Genomic DNA, 17,069 nt, shown 5'->3' on the forward strand with positions numbered 1-17,069 from the left:
GTATTTGATAAATTTTTCTGTCTATACTCTATGTGTATTCATTCTTTTAAGGATAGCGTGAATAGTCATTATGTTAACGATTATTACGCCAATGTATATAGATACATTGGTTCAGGAAAGTATTCGAATATTTAGAATTTGAATTTCATATTATGTGTGTTGAAGAGCATTTTGTTAAATATTTTGAAATTTTACTAATAACCGTATAATATGTAATAAATAACGTAAGTCTTTGTACGTGGCATGGTCGTTTAATTATGTATAATATTACATATTTTACACGATGGAATTAATAATACTCTTTACCGCATGTAGTATAGAATACTAAATGAAATTAAGCATTCTAACCCAAAATGTTATCATCATCTGTATTTAATAAATCAATATTAATTAACAATTAATATTAATTCTTTACTAATAACATTGTTGCATTTCCATGTCGACAATATAGAAGGGACAATGATCAAAAGTTCTATATTTAATCATACATGATATCCACGAAATCTAAATAGTAAAAAATTGTAAAAAATCTTTTTTTTGTGTATCACCAAAACCATTACACTGGAATGAAAATACATAGTGATTCATCTCTGTCGGAATCTCAGTCTCTTCACAAAAGCAATATTTCTTTTGAACTCAAGACCGTTAAACTACGACCTTTTTCTGAAACCAGAATTTTTGGAAATAGAAATCCTGACTAGGCATAATAGCTTATACAGCTGACCCAGGATGTTTCCAGAAGTCTGTCGGTTTCGTTTAGAAATTCAGCCACACTTTTAGGCTCAGCCCATGCCGAGGGTTGTCCTCGTTTCTCTCTAGCCATGACCCACCCCTATGGCCCTGGCTGGATGAAGCGACACCCACACGCGCACAGCCTTCGAATCCTTCGTCCACCCTGTGGAAACTGTTACAGTGGCTCGCAAACTCCTTGCAAGCTTTCTATATCCTATATTGTTACATAATATGTCCATTAAAAATTGCTTTAAAAATGTTTAACGAATATATATGGTGTGACTGAAAATTTATGTTAATATATAATTGAAAGAGTAATTATCAGACTGCACTTATGCATTCATGTAAATTCATATTTTTATGAATGCAAGTAAAAAAAATGAGAACTAAATATACATTTGTTTTAAATATTATAACTAATGTGTTACCGAGGATTTTATTTCTCTTATTATCTTTCACATGTTTTGGTATCACGCGTAATTCGTTCACTCCTGCATATTGAATTTTCTATAAATGCATAAACATCTGTAATATAGTAATTATTCTATACATTCGTGATTGGTATCGCGGGTAGCTATAAAATTAATTTCTACAAAATATAAAATGTATGATACGTGAATTATTGTAATAATATAAAAACTAATATTATTAATATTATTAATTTAACATAACAAGAACTGTACATACATATAGAGATCAAATTACATACATTTAGCTGGAAAAATTCAATTTTCAAAAAGAGATAATTCAATACGATACAATATACAATATAATACTCAGCGCTCCTAAGATTTACAGAGTTCCTTTAAAAAAGTAGGAAATTGGGAGAACAACGATTGAATCGGACAAGATAGGCTGGTAATTTCCATTGAAGCACGGCCTGAAAATTTGTGAATTAATGAAAAACCGGGCTGTAGCTTCATTGAAAAACGGGTCACGGGCCACAGGTTGCGCATCACTGATCCGCGACATTCACCGTGTTTCCCGGCGAGATCCTACGTATACCTGAGTGCTCGCGTTTGTATGCGTGTGTTTTAGGTGTGTAGGTGTACAAGCGCATGCGTCCGTGTGTATTTATTCAGGGTGTAACAGGTGGATGACGTCACGAATAGGGTGGTAACCCCCTACATCAAGTTAGTAAAAGGGTGCCCCCCTCCAACGAACTCTCATTCTGCAACTTGGGACTTGGTTCCTATATACATAAAGTATATACACACTAGGCAGGCATAAGGCAAGTTTAGTATACACTCGTTCTTCGCGCTCTTATGGCAGTTTTCACGTGACTTTTGGTTTTCTCAATTTGCTATTTAGGTACCCTCCCCTCACCCTACTTTATAAAACTAATTTAGATTTTTCCTTCTTCTCAAAAAAAACATTAAATAAATTACGTGTAAATTCGTTCTAGTTTGTTTTTGGTGGCAACAATGGAAAATACGATGCAATGTTGCATCGAAGAGTAAATCAGAATCTTCCTAGAAATCGATTCTTTGCTTAACCCTGGAGTTAAGCTGGTTTTCTCAAATAATCAATTTCATCGAGTGCCCATTACTGCCGACGTCTACTTTGAGCTCATCAAAAGCAAATCATCAAGTCTCATCCGGCTGATCCTGAAAAGCTGCTTTACGAGCAAAGACAAAATATTAATATTAAATTTTACAGTAGTTTACTTTTGGTCTATCGGTGATTTAAAAAATATCTTCGATTGAGGAAGATTCGATCGATTAGTCTTCAAAACTTGCTGGTTTTCTCATCTTTTATTAGAGACGTCGACGGTGTGTCCAAGAACACACATTAAATTGGCTTCCAAGAACGCACATCAAATTCATCAAGAGGATCTCTTGTCTCGTTGGAGACTATCGATTCTCATTCAGTGAGATATCTTCTCGATTATTCTGTTTTCCTGGATTGTCGTGTAGGAGAGGTACAATGTGTATTTTACAGGCTCTTTTTCTATCGTTTCGTGCTGCCAGACACGACCAAGTTTGCGATAAACATGGAAATAAGGAAGACACAGGTGAAAGGTCAAGTCGATGACTAAAAATTTCCAAGATAATCGGTCGGGAAACGAAAAATTCAGAGTTCAGTATTATTCCTAAGAGTTAAAGAAACTTTTCTATTTTTATACAAAACAGGTTAGGAAATAATTTTACAAGTTAAAAATATTCTGAATTTTTTTATAGAAAGATTCTAAAATAGCGGAATGGTAATATATAATTGGACACTGCAATTTCTCACGCTGAGAAATATCATTTTTAAGAAAATCCGAGATTCGTTAATTGAAACGCATTGGAAAGATACAAGGTTCCGCACATTGAAGTTCCAACTATGGAAGAATCTATTTTCTTGAATGTAAAGGCTAAGATTTGCATCGAAGGGACTTTGTGGGCGTATTCGGTTATAACGGCTTGTATTCTGCTTAACAGAGCAAGCTGTCAGCTGAGTCCTGAAAAACGGTTACTCATAAAAAGTGAATAATAAATATTCGAGAAAATTCCGAATTAATTACGTCTCCACGAAACTGAGCAACGGATTGCAGTTGAGTTAGTATGCTGTTCTCGAGGGGGACATTAAAAACTCGTTAAGACGTTAGATTTATTTGATACGTTCTCAAGAAAACTACAGTACCTTTTGTCTTTTCTCTCAACTACTTCAACTTTAAAAAAGTAAAAAAGATGCTGGAAATGTATAGTAATCTAAACAGAAAACTCGCGCATAAATGTGATAACCTCAAAATTATATCATAAAGAATCACATTACACAGATTCTGTATGACATAAATCTCAAAGGAATAAAATAGAAACATATAGAAAATATAACAATCTCAAAATTGTAAAAGAAACTGAAATTTTTGATTTGGTTACAGTTCCTATATTATATCATATTTTGGAATCATATTTTACAAGATATATTGATAAAGAATTATCGTTCTAAATATTAGGTAGTTCTAGTAATTATGATATAACTGAAAAGTGCATAATTCTACGTAAAAAAAGAAGTAAGTCGAAAATGTACAATAGATTTCTCTCATTTAAAGCTCCATTTTCAAGAAAACAGTAGTTGAAAATATTTAGCGCACACCTATTCTAAATGTTCGATCTGAATTTTCCCACAAACGATGCACCAGAGAAAAAACTCTTATACTATCCTTTCGATTTCCTATTCTACCTAGAATTACCTCCTCCTCCTTTATACAACACCCCGTATACTGACCTCAAAACTGCATATACGTATCACAAGATATTGTGATACTATGTCGTAAAGGATTCCCTTAAAAAAGTAACGCTGACGCAGAATCGACCGTACACACGTTGGTAGGAAGAAAAATGAAAACGGTGTAGGTGGAAAACATCGAGGCTATAGCGCAGAAAACACCGCGTTTGCGCGGCACAGGTATGGGGCACCCTACGGTGCAGGGTACGCGCGACAGTGAAAGTAGCGAGAAGTCGTGCGCTGATTGGTCGATAGTCGGCCGAGGTACGTCGGAGCCTGGCGGGCACCCTCGTGCCTGCACGACCAGCCCGTACGACTTCAGTCAGTGTCGGACCGTAGACGCAGTAACATCGTTGAATGTCGTGTAGGCGCGTGCGTAACACGCAGCCCGTATTCACACACGAAGAGGGGGAATAGAGAAGAATAATAAAAAGGAACACGTAACATTCTTGTGCACTGTATGTATATGCCTGTTATTAATGTGCATTCGTTGGTTGTATTACTTATACATACTTAAGAGAGCTACCGGTACGTATTGAAATTCGTGTGTACGCGTGTGTGTATCCCCTGAGTGTGACGTAACGTAACACCACCGTCGTGTTTTGTTGTGCGTCGCGCGGCTTTCGCACGTTTGTCGACTGTGCACACGTGTGCAGAGATGACGATAGTTGCGCGGCATGGAGGGCTCGATTGAAATCCGGAAGGCGTCGCAATTCTTTTGATCTGTTCCGCAGTGATCGCTAACGCATCGGTCGAAATACACTTACACGATATTACATATATAAAGCGTGTAATTCGTGCACTGGTGGTGTACGTGCCGAAGAGAAAACGAGAAAGTAGAAAGAGAAAAGGACACAGCGTGAAACTCGGTCGTCCGATAAGAGGGAGCGAGACGATCATCGACTCGAAGACGAGACGGAGGAAAACGAGACGACAGAGGGAGAAAGAGTGGCCGCCGCATATCAGCGTGACAGAAAAGTGGAGCGAACAAGAAAGAGACTCGCTCGAACGAACGTATACACGTTCCTCTGGTGACCTCGATACACACGTATATACTCATCTGGCTGTCGGTTCCTCGTCGATCGTGCGCGCAGCCTCAGACAACGAGAATTTCGCCAGTGAAAATCATGCATTTCTACCACGGCTACTCGGCTGGTTGACGTTCCAGAAGCAAACGCGGCGTGCCTGCAACATACAGAGAGAGAGAGATAGACGTCGGCTCGCCCGCTGGCTGGCTGGCTGTGCGTCCTCTCTTTCTCTCTCTCTCTCCCTCCCTCCGTCCCCACTTTCCCCCCTCCACCGCCCGCGCCTGCTGCGTTCCCTTTTGCGCGATCGTGACCCCGTTTCTTCGATGACCGACACTCCGTGGCTGCTTGGCCGCCATTAGAGGAGTCGAGAGCAGGGGAGAGAGAAAGAGAAACGAGAGCAACCGAGGCGAAACGAAGACGATCGTACGTCTCCCGTCACGAGCTCCCCCGTCTACGGTCTTCACAGACACACGTCGTACGTCGTGCATACTACGTGTATGTGTATACGTGCAGAGCGCTCTGTTGCGAAGAGGAAGAGGGGCACGAGGAAAAGCAGCGCGGCCAAGCGAGACAGACGATGCGTGAGAGCTCGGGGACCATGGACTCTTGACAGTGAATCGATTCGCTCGCGCTGCCCTGACCTCGTATTCCTTGCCGCAATTTCGGTCGCTGAACGAATTATCGAGGTCAACGACTAGCGTAGTAGCCTCGTACCTCGTGTAAACAAGAGTGTACCCGCGCGCCTTCGTTCGAAAGAAAAATCGGATTGACGAATAGTAAGAGACTAGTGTGGACACGTGTGTACAAGTGTAGGTGCGCGTAAGAAGGTGCATCACGGTGGCCGAGATTTTTTCTCCAGCGGAAGTGTCGGGGAAAATTGAGACGGTGGAGCCGAAGGAACAGCAAACGGCGGTCCAGAAGGCGGAGCAGGCTGGCGAGATGCTGCAGGCGGTGCCCCGTGTGCCTGTCGCCGGTGTTAAGCGACGATGGGGCAACAGGCACACCGGAAGTCTGCAGGAGTCGAGCCCGGAAGTGTCAAGCAGCGGCGTACTCTCGCCACCGCCGAATTTTCAACCATCCACGCCGGAAAGTGCAGCTGTCAAGAACGAAGAGCTTCAGTTGTGGGATCTCGACCTTCATCGGGGGCTCCAGACGAACGGAGATCATTATCGGACCACCATCACCGCCACAACGACTACTACAGTGCTGCCAACGGTCACCGATCCTGCATCGCCGTTCACCACCCCCGTCGAAGGTTTGTGCTCGACACTTTTCGTATCCGTCGCGTTGCGTAAGCGCACGAGTGCTACTTGTACCGTTTACCGCGTGCCAGGACTGTTTCAGGTGGCGCTACGAAAGTTTCTTTTTTTAAGAGGGAGAGTAATATGTGTGTACGTGGTTTTTGTTTTGAATTTTAACATGTTACTTGAGAAAGTCTGTCAGATAGTCCATTTCTTAGATATAATTTCTTTTATTTATAATGTAAATCTGTATGTTTGATAATAATTTTATTTTATTTTAATAATCGTTATTTTTGCAGTAAAATAGAGATATTATGAAGATTGGTAGAATGTATATTTGATACAGTAAATTTCATGTAGATGTTGTATGTACGAAACCTTTAATTCGATGACTCTCTAGATGATTCATTTCTTAGATATGATAGTTTATTTATGATTGCTCTGTACATATTTTAAGTAGTAGTTTGTAATAATCTATATTTTTACTCTAAAATAGAGATAGACTATAGTTTTATACAAGTTTCTAGGCCTCTAGTGATTTTTCGTGATTTCTAATAATTTTATACTTGTAAATATTATTTTAGTTTCGGGAGTTTGCAAAAGTTACAGATACGTATGGTCATATTTCAGTTGCACGTTATCAAAAGAAAAATTTAAAAAGCAAGAGAGCATGTTTTCTGCAGAGAGTCCGGGAAATCTGACGAATATACATGGAAACGGTTTTTCTATATAACAAACTTTTAATTGACTAAAAAAAAAAAAAAAAAAAGAAAGAAGTAGGTATGGGAAGTTACTTTGTTTGCCGGATCCACAGAAAAATTAATTTACTCGACTTGTAGCTGACAAATTGCTAATTAGTTGAGATTATTCCCGTGTACAAAGTCGACCAGAAAAAAAAAAAAGAGAAGAGAGAAGTTGGAAAATCTTCGTCAAAAGCCTTGACTTTTTCAAACTTTTAAATTTCTGATTAACCATTAAGGGCCAAATGATGTATTATAATTTTATAAATACTTCGATTTCTTCGAATTTCTTTTCATAACCAGAATGTTTAAAAAACGGAATTCGATGATGCAAATTGATCGAAAAATATTTTAAAAGAGACGTTGCACTAATGCGATGTTGGTCCTTAATGGGCTGGGAAATGTTTCAATTAATAGGTTAAGGTACAATTTTACGTAAATACAATATGGAATATTAAAAAAGACATAAAAAATTGTCCGAAAAACGTAAAATAAAGGCAAGACAAAAGAGTTTCGAAAGATTGAAAGTCGAGTGGGTTGGAGGTTTCGTGAGCCAATAAACGGCCTTAGAGGTGATCGACCTACACACGTCAGTCGATTTCGTTAGAAAGCGACTGTACCTTCTTTTTTCGAAATACCAGGCATACCTAGTTTCACCTAATTTTTTTCTCTACGAAATCAGGTCGAGGCCGATTGTGCCGGACCAAAAACGAGTATCGACGACCTCATAGGACCCGGTAATGGCGTTCGTCATCGATTGCGCCATCTTGCACCATACCTGGAGCCAATTGCGCAATTTCACCATTTTTCACGCGTCTCTCTTTTCTTTCGTTCCTCTCGTTGATAGATTTTTATTTTTCGCTATTGTCGCTGAGTTTTTAATCTCCGACTCGGTCGTTTTATCGTTTTTTCCTGTTTTGCCACGTTATCAACGCTCTCGGACTTGTTGCAACCGGTGGCCTCGATGGCAATCTCCTGGGACTCTCTGTATCCGCTCTTTTCCCAACGATGCATTTTTTTTTTAGTTTCCAGATGATTTTTCGATTGCTTTCGTAGTTTCGTTTGATTTAATTGGACGAATTTGTCGAAAGCATAGTTTAATAGATTAGAGCGAGATCAGAAGGTTTTTTAATAATTAAATAAATGAAATATTTGGTACCTTGGTAGTTTTCGTATTGGTTTTGTAGTTTCATTTGGTTTAATTCTAAGAACATCCCGGATGTGTGGTTTAATGGATTTTGATGAGGTTAATTGTAATTAATTGTTTGTTATTTTTAAATTCTAAATATTTAATATTATTGTTAGTTAAAATTCTAAAATTACAAATGAATTTTCTTTGAATAGAACTCTATATTTTTTACTTAAATAAAATTTTGGATATTCAACTTTATATTTTTTTACTTGGAAAAAAATTTCTTCAGACAGGACTCTGTACCTTTTACTTGGACGAAATTTCTTGGCACGGAACTCTCTATCTTTTAGTTGAAAATACGTTTCCTCGAACGGAATTCTATATTTTTTTTTAGTTGGAAAAAGCATCTTTTATTTATTACTTCATGGACATTTAGCGTATATAATATAATACTTATATGTTCTTTAAACAACTTTTATACACACAAAAATCCATTTAATACTATTGATCATTGCTACAATAACAGCGTTAACAAACATAACACTGTCTCTCGATAATTGAGGAGTATTCCACGGAGAATGGTCGATCCTTGAACGAGGGAACATGCCATGGTGAAGGTTCTCCTGTTAGCTTGGTGCACACGTGAAATCAGATTCACACGAAACGTGCAATTACCAAGTTATTCCCGAGTTGTTTAACTGTCGACCTTCGTGACCCCGTTATTTAATTACCGCAGATCACTGCATTCGGAAGCATGATATGCACGATGACTTGTGTATTATTCGAAACTTCACCTTCATTGCGTGATCTCAGTCGTAAAGTTCGTAATATGTCTGTTTTTATACTAATCAAACATCCTGTTATTAAAAGGTTCTGGTCAAACTAACCTCATTGTGGATAATTTTAGGGTTAACTGTGGGGAATTTTCTCTTTCAGGGTTACCACATATAGCAATATGTATCTCGGCTCTGAATTTCCATTCTTTGAATATTTTTATGTCGAAATTCATTTACAAAAGAAATTATTAATATTAAAATTATTATATTTTAATTTTATTTTATTTGAATTTATTACTATTGAAGCTTCTTACGGATTTGTTGAATAATTAAAGAATTCTGCTTGCGTATATAGAGGCAATTATACTACAAGTTCATACTTTTAATGGCATTGAAAATATGAACAATTTCTTCTCAACAAACTAGGCTAATATTTTTGAAGAAATATTAGAAATAGACGTAGAACACTATTTTTGAAAAATAGCAACGAAATAATTTGCGCCATAATAATTCTCAAACAACAATATGTCGAAGAGTACCAATTTAATCGTCACGAGCAGTAAAAGTTTATAAATAAACGGTGATACTTCAACGATGAAAAATCTTTGTGACGAAAGTTCGATCACTTTCTTGAAAGAACGGGGGTGGAAACTTTGTCCTCCCTCTCTACGTTCCCCATCGTCGCTCACACGGCCGCGTTATTTTCATCCTTGCACTCTCTCCACGAGTTTATTGCATCGTGTGACGTCTGTCCAACACAGGTATGTACATACAGCGGCTTTAAATAACACGATGCGTCACGTTATATGTCGGTGCGATGTACGCGGTGAACCATTGTGTTTTCGTTTGCAGTCGCGATACCGATGACCCGGAAACTGGGTCACGGTCTTTCGGTTTTTTCCCTCCCCGCCAATGATTCACGGCTTCGTAGACAGGTCGTATTTTCTTATCTCGTGATATTTTTTCTTTTTCTTTTTCTTCTTTTTTATTTTATATCGTGTCACGCAGGAAAGTTTTATCAAACACTTTACATGCACACTGGATTTATACGGTGTTCTATTTCTGGAGGGTCTAGGGAATTTTTACTTTCAGGTGGTTGGTACACATCGATATAGTTGAGTTTGTTAGCTCGTTTAAAGAGGTTTTCCATAGTAGGATGATGTTTGTTTATTTTGTAATATACTTGCAATACAGTAGAGAGTATTTCCTTTTAATAGATGAAAGTTTAAGAGAATTAATTTCGATATTTGATTCATAGGAAATTGATCTTTGGTAAATAGCCAGATAATTTTTATTATATAGCGTAAGAAAAAAATACACAGAGAAAGTTATTAATATGCTCACAAATACTTTAGTAATTCTACACAATATGCTAAAAATGAAAAATTCGTCCACTTTTTATACTCTTGTATGTATATAACCTAGCTCTTCTAATTTCCAAATATCTCAATTGTCGGAAGAAATTTACCAAAAACTTTAACACTAAAATTGACTAATCTGAAAAATATTACTACACCATAATGCTTCAGTAGATGTATAAAATGTCCGTCAAAAATCATAAAATGGATACCAAGATGGCGACCACTCTGGTCAATTATTAACCTATATTCCACGATCTTGAGCGTATCGATCAGCAGAAGTGTCGAGGATCGTCCCCTATCTCCCAGCTTAATTGACGATAATCGATACGGGTGTTCCACCCTAGAGAACTCTTCCTTCCCACCCTAGACGTTCTGTGAATGCAATCGAGTGCACGTGGTGGATCGTTCCTCGACGCTGTAATCGAGATACCAATAGTTAGAGGTTGACGTGCACGTGGTGGTTCGTTCCTCTCGAAATGGGTCATCGAATTCCAGTCGAACGGATGAATACCGATCGCCACGCGGCACACAGGCCCACGAACGTGCTAGATAGACGAGGATTCGTAAATATTCCGTTGTGACGGGCACGCCACACGGTTTCGGCGATTGGGCACCGTTAGACGCGTATACGTGTAGAAACTGGCCGGATACGACCGAAAAGAAGCTACACGAAACTCGTTCCTGATCGCATCGTAAAATCTCACCATTCCTTCAATAGGAAACTCGATAGAGGAGGACGCAGGAATTTTTATTTCTTTACGTGTCTGATTTGTCATCTTTTAAGTCATGGGTTGGTCTACGTGATCGTTGGAAATTAGAAATTTTATTGTGAATTTTGGTTTCATTTTTTGCAGGTTAAGGGAGTTAGGTTATGTAGATGGAAAAGTGAATTTTGAAATTTTTCCACCCCTAGGGAATTTGGCAGCCGGAATATTTGGAAATTGCAGAGGTTTAACTGGTTATTTATTTTAACTTCGTCGAGGATTCGGGCATTTTATTGGAAATTTTGGTTTCATTTTTTAAAAGCCAAAGGAGTTAGGTTATGTAGATTGAAAGGTGGATTTTAAAGTTTTCGATGTTTGGGTATTTCGCGAGTTGGAATATTTGGGAATTTGGTTTCCTGTTTTAATTAGAAGATTAACTATCGTAATGTTTTAGACAAGCGCTTTTCAGAAAAATATTAATCGTTTAAATATACCGGACGAAATTTCTTTTTCTCTTGTAGATCTCTAGTTAGGGAGATTTAAATTCAAAAAGGGGCGGGAAAAAGGGTAAAGAGGATGAGGAATCTATTTCGTAATTTGCAAGCATTACACGTAATTCTTTGCAAGTAATTACGAATATTCCCGAGAATCGCAAGTGCGACACGGAATGTGAAAGGACGATGCGGTCGCGAAATTTTTGCACGTTTCCACGCGGATTTCTGTCGGGGTCTCATTAATTTCTGAAGGTTTGCTCGTCTAGTTCGCACGTCTGCGACGCTCGAGGGGAATGAACCGTGACAATATCTTAGAAATATCGTTGAAACATTTCTTGGTAAACCTTGTTCGACTAACCTTAGACTTTTTATAAGATTCCAACGTGTATGGTTCGATAATTTTGCAATAAAAAAAAATTTATCGCTAGCGTAATAAAAATTATTGGAGCAAGTAATCTCATATTAATTATACTCAAATTTAAATAAAAAAATACATATTTAAATTTAACTCCTGTGTCTTTCGAATTAGGTTGAATTATTATTATGTCCTGTAAATAAATTAATAAATGAGATCTTTTCAATTAAGTTTTATGACGTTTCAATTCGAGGATTATATATATATATATATATATATATATATATATATATATATATAAACAAATATTTTTAATTATAAATGTCGTGTCTTTTAAATTGAATTTCGAGTTGAAATCATCGTATATTTCATGTTCTTTTCATTAACTCCCCACTACTACTACGGAGTCACAGGTCACAATGATAAATACCATTTATGATCCTTATCACATGAAACCCGGACTACGAATTAAATCAACTAACTTAAAACCATTATATCTCGACTATGAACCAACTTTATCATTCGAGGGCTACTTATTGCCCTGCATTCATATACTTCGATATAAAATGAGAATTAAATTTTCAACAGTTCCCTTTTTCACATAAATTTCGATTTAATTGAAAGTTAAATTTTGTTACGTGTTAATTATTAATATTTTCTTTTTGCATGTAAATTTCCATTTAAATAAAGATTAGTTCTCCATGTAGGATAATATATTTTCCTTTTTTTTCACGTGATTTATGCAACAATAGGATATTTCCTTTCCTCGTTTTTAGAGAAACATCGTTCCTCGATCATTTTTTCAGATGAAATCGCATAATAACCGGTATAGTAGTATCGATGTAGCATTTCAATGATGTTAATTACACGCAAATTGCACCCCACGAGAATGCGTAATTACACAGACTCGTAATGCGACGTCGCGTTCCCGCTAAATTCGTTTCTCTTCTTCCATCGTGTAATTACTAGACGTCGTAAAGGAAATATTTAGATCTAATTTGCATCTTTCGTGTCGTTTCTGTCCGTTTGTTGCAAATCGTTCGAAAGTGAGTTCCAAACTGCACGATTTCATCCATAAGAATGGAGGGGAGAACACGTACACATTTACTTAATTTTATGAACTGAGACCAGTTAACTCATCTACCTTGCGTTCGATATTTTCCACTTCGCTATTTATACATACAGCGATACTGATTTATTCGTATAGGAATATTTTCTTGGAACCTAAAAGAATGGATAAACTATAATCTTCAGACGATAATTGCAAATCATAAATAATTCCTTGCATTAAATTTGACACCTAGAAAAAGTACCAAAACTGAACCTCAAAACCGTAAACCCCTAAAAAGAACTATATAAAAAGTTCCTATATTCGTTATTACCAATATCGAAGGAAGTGAATATGAAATTTATTTGGCAGGGATCAGCGCAATCTTTAACCCTCCCGAAAATCGTTTCAAGTCAGAAGTATTTCCCCATCGGTCACTTGGCCCGTTATTTCCACGTGTACCTTCCATTTCCTGTTTCATGTTGTGTGAAGAGGTTAGGGTTGGGGAAAGGGCCAAATTGGTGGAAGGCGGCAGTAAGAAGGAAAGAGAAAGAGGCAGGAAGAGGTCAGTAGGTCACTCTCACTCGAGAAAGAGGAGACTCAATCGTGTGGAAGCAACGTCTAGCGGACGATAATGCGATGTATCAGGTTGTTCCTTATAAGGTGAGCCAGTTTGTTCTAAATCGAGATCTACCAAGCTTTACGGCTAGGTGTCCACGTGTAGATCTCGCTCGACTGATCGGTCAGGCCGAGTATGGCGTAATAGGTTAACTTGTGATTTGAATTTTTATGGCTTTTCGTTATCCAAACTAGGAATTAACTTTGACCGTTAGACAGAATATATAACAAATATATATATAACATGGGTTTGAAGTAATTTTAGTATTCACTGAATGAAACAAATTTCTATGAACATTCTATTTCTGTATTTCTGTTCTGAAAGTTATAAAATTGAACTCGATTGTGACGATTCGCTTGTGGGGAATTAAGCCGGTTCGTGTTTATTGTCTAGTCGGGAGTTTGATGAAGAGAGTCTATCTGGTGAATTTTTTAGCTCTAGCAGAGTTTGAGGTCTTTAGATCAACTTATCATCTTTCTTCGACTTTTAAAATGATTTTCTCGTTAGGAATATCGATGCTTGTTATCGTTCAATTATATAGTCTAGCTAAGATTATGGTGATCAATTTGGTTTATGTTAGAAGCAATTATAATATATTAAAACTACTTTAAAGTGTTTAAAATCTTCATTTAGCCTACCAGAGACACTGAAATCTTGGTCGTCAGAGTCTTAATCCTAACTTGATCTTTAAAATATAAAGTAATCGCAAGCAGAATCGAGCCAAAAGCTACTTTCACGTGCTCAAAATCTTCAGCCAACTCACTAAAGATGCTTCGCTAAAGTAAGAGGAGTCTGGCTAAAACGAAGCTTAAAATGCTTCCAATCTTCGTTAAACCAACCAGAGACGCTAAAATCTTCATCGTCTGAAGTCGGATCCAGCATTTCCGCTCGCTGCACTCGCTTTAAAGCTGCAGCTCGTACGACGGAAACGTTCTCTCGATAGTCGGGCGGTTGAATCCGTGGCAACTTTTCCTCGATGCGGGAAAACTACTTAGGATTAAGCGTCGAGCAACAAAACGACCGACCAGACAGGAGAAGTGGGTCGTCAGTGGTCATCAAGTGGTGTATCGTATAAGAGCGTGCTTTTCTTTGTGTTGGTGAGTTGTGCGTGGAATGGTAACGAGCCACGTACACGGGAAACGATATCAGAAACTCGTGGAGCAGTGGTTCTCAACTTTGAACCAGCGCTCTACAAGTCTCTGGAGACCTTTGTACATATAATAAAAAATATCAGGCAACAATTCTGAGCTTACAAATGACACTTGTATGTTTATTCATCTGTTCCGAGGAACAGTTTGCGTAGTAGCCTCTATTGTGTTGGATGGAACTTTGAATATCTCCGTAAGTGGGAATTATACCGTTTCTTAAACGAGTCACTTATTTTTCTTGAATTGACGAAATTGAATATTAATAAGGGTATATTGGGACTGAATGGTGGCTACCGTTAGCTGACTATTAGGTGACTTGAATTATTATGTTACACAAACCAGACATTTATTGTCATTCTTTGTTTTCGTTCTCGCAAATTTTTTTTTTATTTTTATTTTGGTTTTTACAATTTGTCCTGAAGGACAATTGGTAAATAAAAAAATAAAATAAAATAAATATAGCATGTGGATGGCTACCCCCAGCGGGGTGCCAGCTTAGTGTTTTCTAAGTTATATCTTTTATGATCGTTCTCGCAAATGGACAAATTTTAAAGAAAGGCTACCATGACAGAAAAATTTCTTAAAAATGCTATTTCTGTGGTGTACTACCAATTTACAAGTCCATACGAACAATTTCGTTATTTTCACTATAAAATAAAATATTTGATGCTCGTGACAATGATGTAGCCTCCCCTTCCCTGAAGCAACAAAGAAGAGATGTATGTAGTGATTTAAAATCAAAGGTTCCTAGGTGACTATAAAGGAGGATTATAGTCGTTAAAGGTTAGATTGATAGTTGGAAAGGGGATTTGATTAATCCGATACATCAAGTGGAACAGTAGACGAGTTGAGGTTAGGAGGAGAAAAATGACGTTAAAGATACTTGCAACAAAATGACGGTGAAAATAAGTTGGAATTGGCTGGCCATCAAGCAGATAGTAATTAGAGTAGCTAGGGTTAAAATATACCGGTCTATATTCAGAACGTTCTCGCTGCATCTCTCGAATACCATTCTGCGTCAATTGGATCTGTATATTGTTTCCTTCGGCAGACATTGTTTTAAACAGCAGACATGTATTTTCTATGTATCTTTTTGCAATTGTAATTCTTCTGTATGACCAATTCAAACCATCACATTTATATCAATTCAATTTATTTCCTACTTATTAATAATACAATAGTCACCCGTTATAATTTTTTGGTTGCTGCCATATTTGAGATAATTATATCGCTCGACTTCCTTTTACAAATTGATGTCTCAAAGTTTAGAATGAACCAAAATTAAAATCCCTAATTTTCTAGTTATTTTTATTCGAACGTTGAAAAATGTATTTATATACTTGTTTATCTGTAACATATACATAGAAAAATTGATGTAAGTTTAATCATCTTTTGTAGATGTCTTAAAATTTTGTCTAAACCAATATAGATTTTATTTGTTAATTATTCTACTAAGATATAAATGATCTTCGTTTTTAACTTGTCGAATGATTGCTTCCTGTGCTCGTATGTAGACATTAGTGTCTATTTCCACTGCGATTAAAAACGCTCGATGTTAGTCATTGGTTCAAAAATATCGATAGGTGATTAGAGATCAAACGTCAGGTTGGTTTTTGTCTCATCGTAACGATCTCCGATTGGTGAGAACGCGACGAGGAAAAAATTTCAGTTTCACCTGGAGATTAGTCACATTGGCACCAAACCAACCTATCAGATCCAGTTACTAATAGACATTTCGCAAGTACAAGACGCGAGAGTGATTAATCGCACGTTCCTTGTCACATTTATTACTTTCACAGCTAACGACGTAGTACTACATGTCATGTAGTTTATTCAACTCGAGAATCGATGTCGTGTTACTGTTCTGTTTGATTTGGGACACGATGACTTGGTGGTCACATTTTGTCACTAGTACGAGTGGTGACAAATCGAACGGATCCAGAACCATATTTAATCCAGGTTACGGCCAGAAGCGCAAAGTGTGAAAGTTTAAAAATGAAAAGAACATGATAGAAAATGAAAATCAGATCCGCAGTGAACGGATGATAAATAGTGTTATATAAGTTTGTAACTAGAAATTTCTAGGGATTTCTAGTCTTGTGTTCTAACTATTCTATCCATATATCCATACGATGTATCGGCAATCAAGGGAGTTTTTAGCTTAAAAATTATGTATTTCCAATTTAACTTGGAATTGGTATCCTTGAGTCATAATTGAACAGTTTGCATTAGTATAATTAATCTTACAGTTTCGTAATCTGGTTTCATTTAATGTTCCATACTTTACATAATACAAGAGATATTTTTGTTGCAGTATAATGAGTATTGGCTTTTGGAACTTTAAAAATTGTTAGGTTAAGTAACACAGTAACAAACCTAACCTAAAATCTCTTCTGAATGCATTGCACGATCAGCGTATACAACTACACTTCAACAAGTTTCTGATTGGATCTGAAACGAGTTTGAAAAAAGAGAGAATAA

General features: G+C 37.1%; 2 protein-coding genes across 6 annotated transcripts in view; one reads left to right on the top strand and one right to left on the bottom strand.

Annotated features, from left to right (window-relative positions):
* The window catches only part of LOC132914751 (ecdysone receptor), a 206,482-nt gene that overhangs the window by 161,231 nt on the left and 28,182 nt on the right, over window positions 1–17,069 (top strand). Inside the window, exon 1 of one of the 5 annotated variants that reach the window (XM_060974117.1) lies at window positions 4,174–6,225. The exons of the other annotated variants lie outside the window; for them this stretch is intronic. Coding sequence (XP_060830100.1) covers window positions 5,910–6,225 — 316 coding nt within the window. The 5' untranslated portion in view covers window positions 4,174–5,909. Of the gene's footprint in view, window positions 1–4,173; window positions 6,226–17,069 lie in introns of those variants that run through there. 5 annotated transcript variants of the gene reach the window in all.
* Window positions 1–17,069, bottom strand: part of LOC132914750 (neprilysin-1-like) — a 140,305-nt gene that overhangs the window by 77,472 nt on the left and 45,764 nt on the right. The gene's annotated exons all lie outside the window — the stretch shown is intronic.

Source organism: Bombus pascuorum, chromosome 15, assembly GCF_905332965.1.
Source record: "Bombus pascuorum chromosome 15, iyBomPasc1.1, whole genome shotgun sequence".
NCBI lineage: Eukaryota > Metazoa > Arthropoda > Insecta > Hymenoptera > Apidae > Bombus > Bombus pascuorum.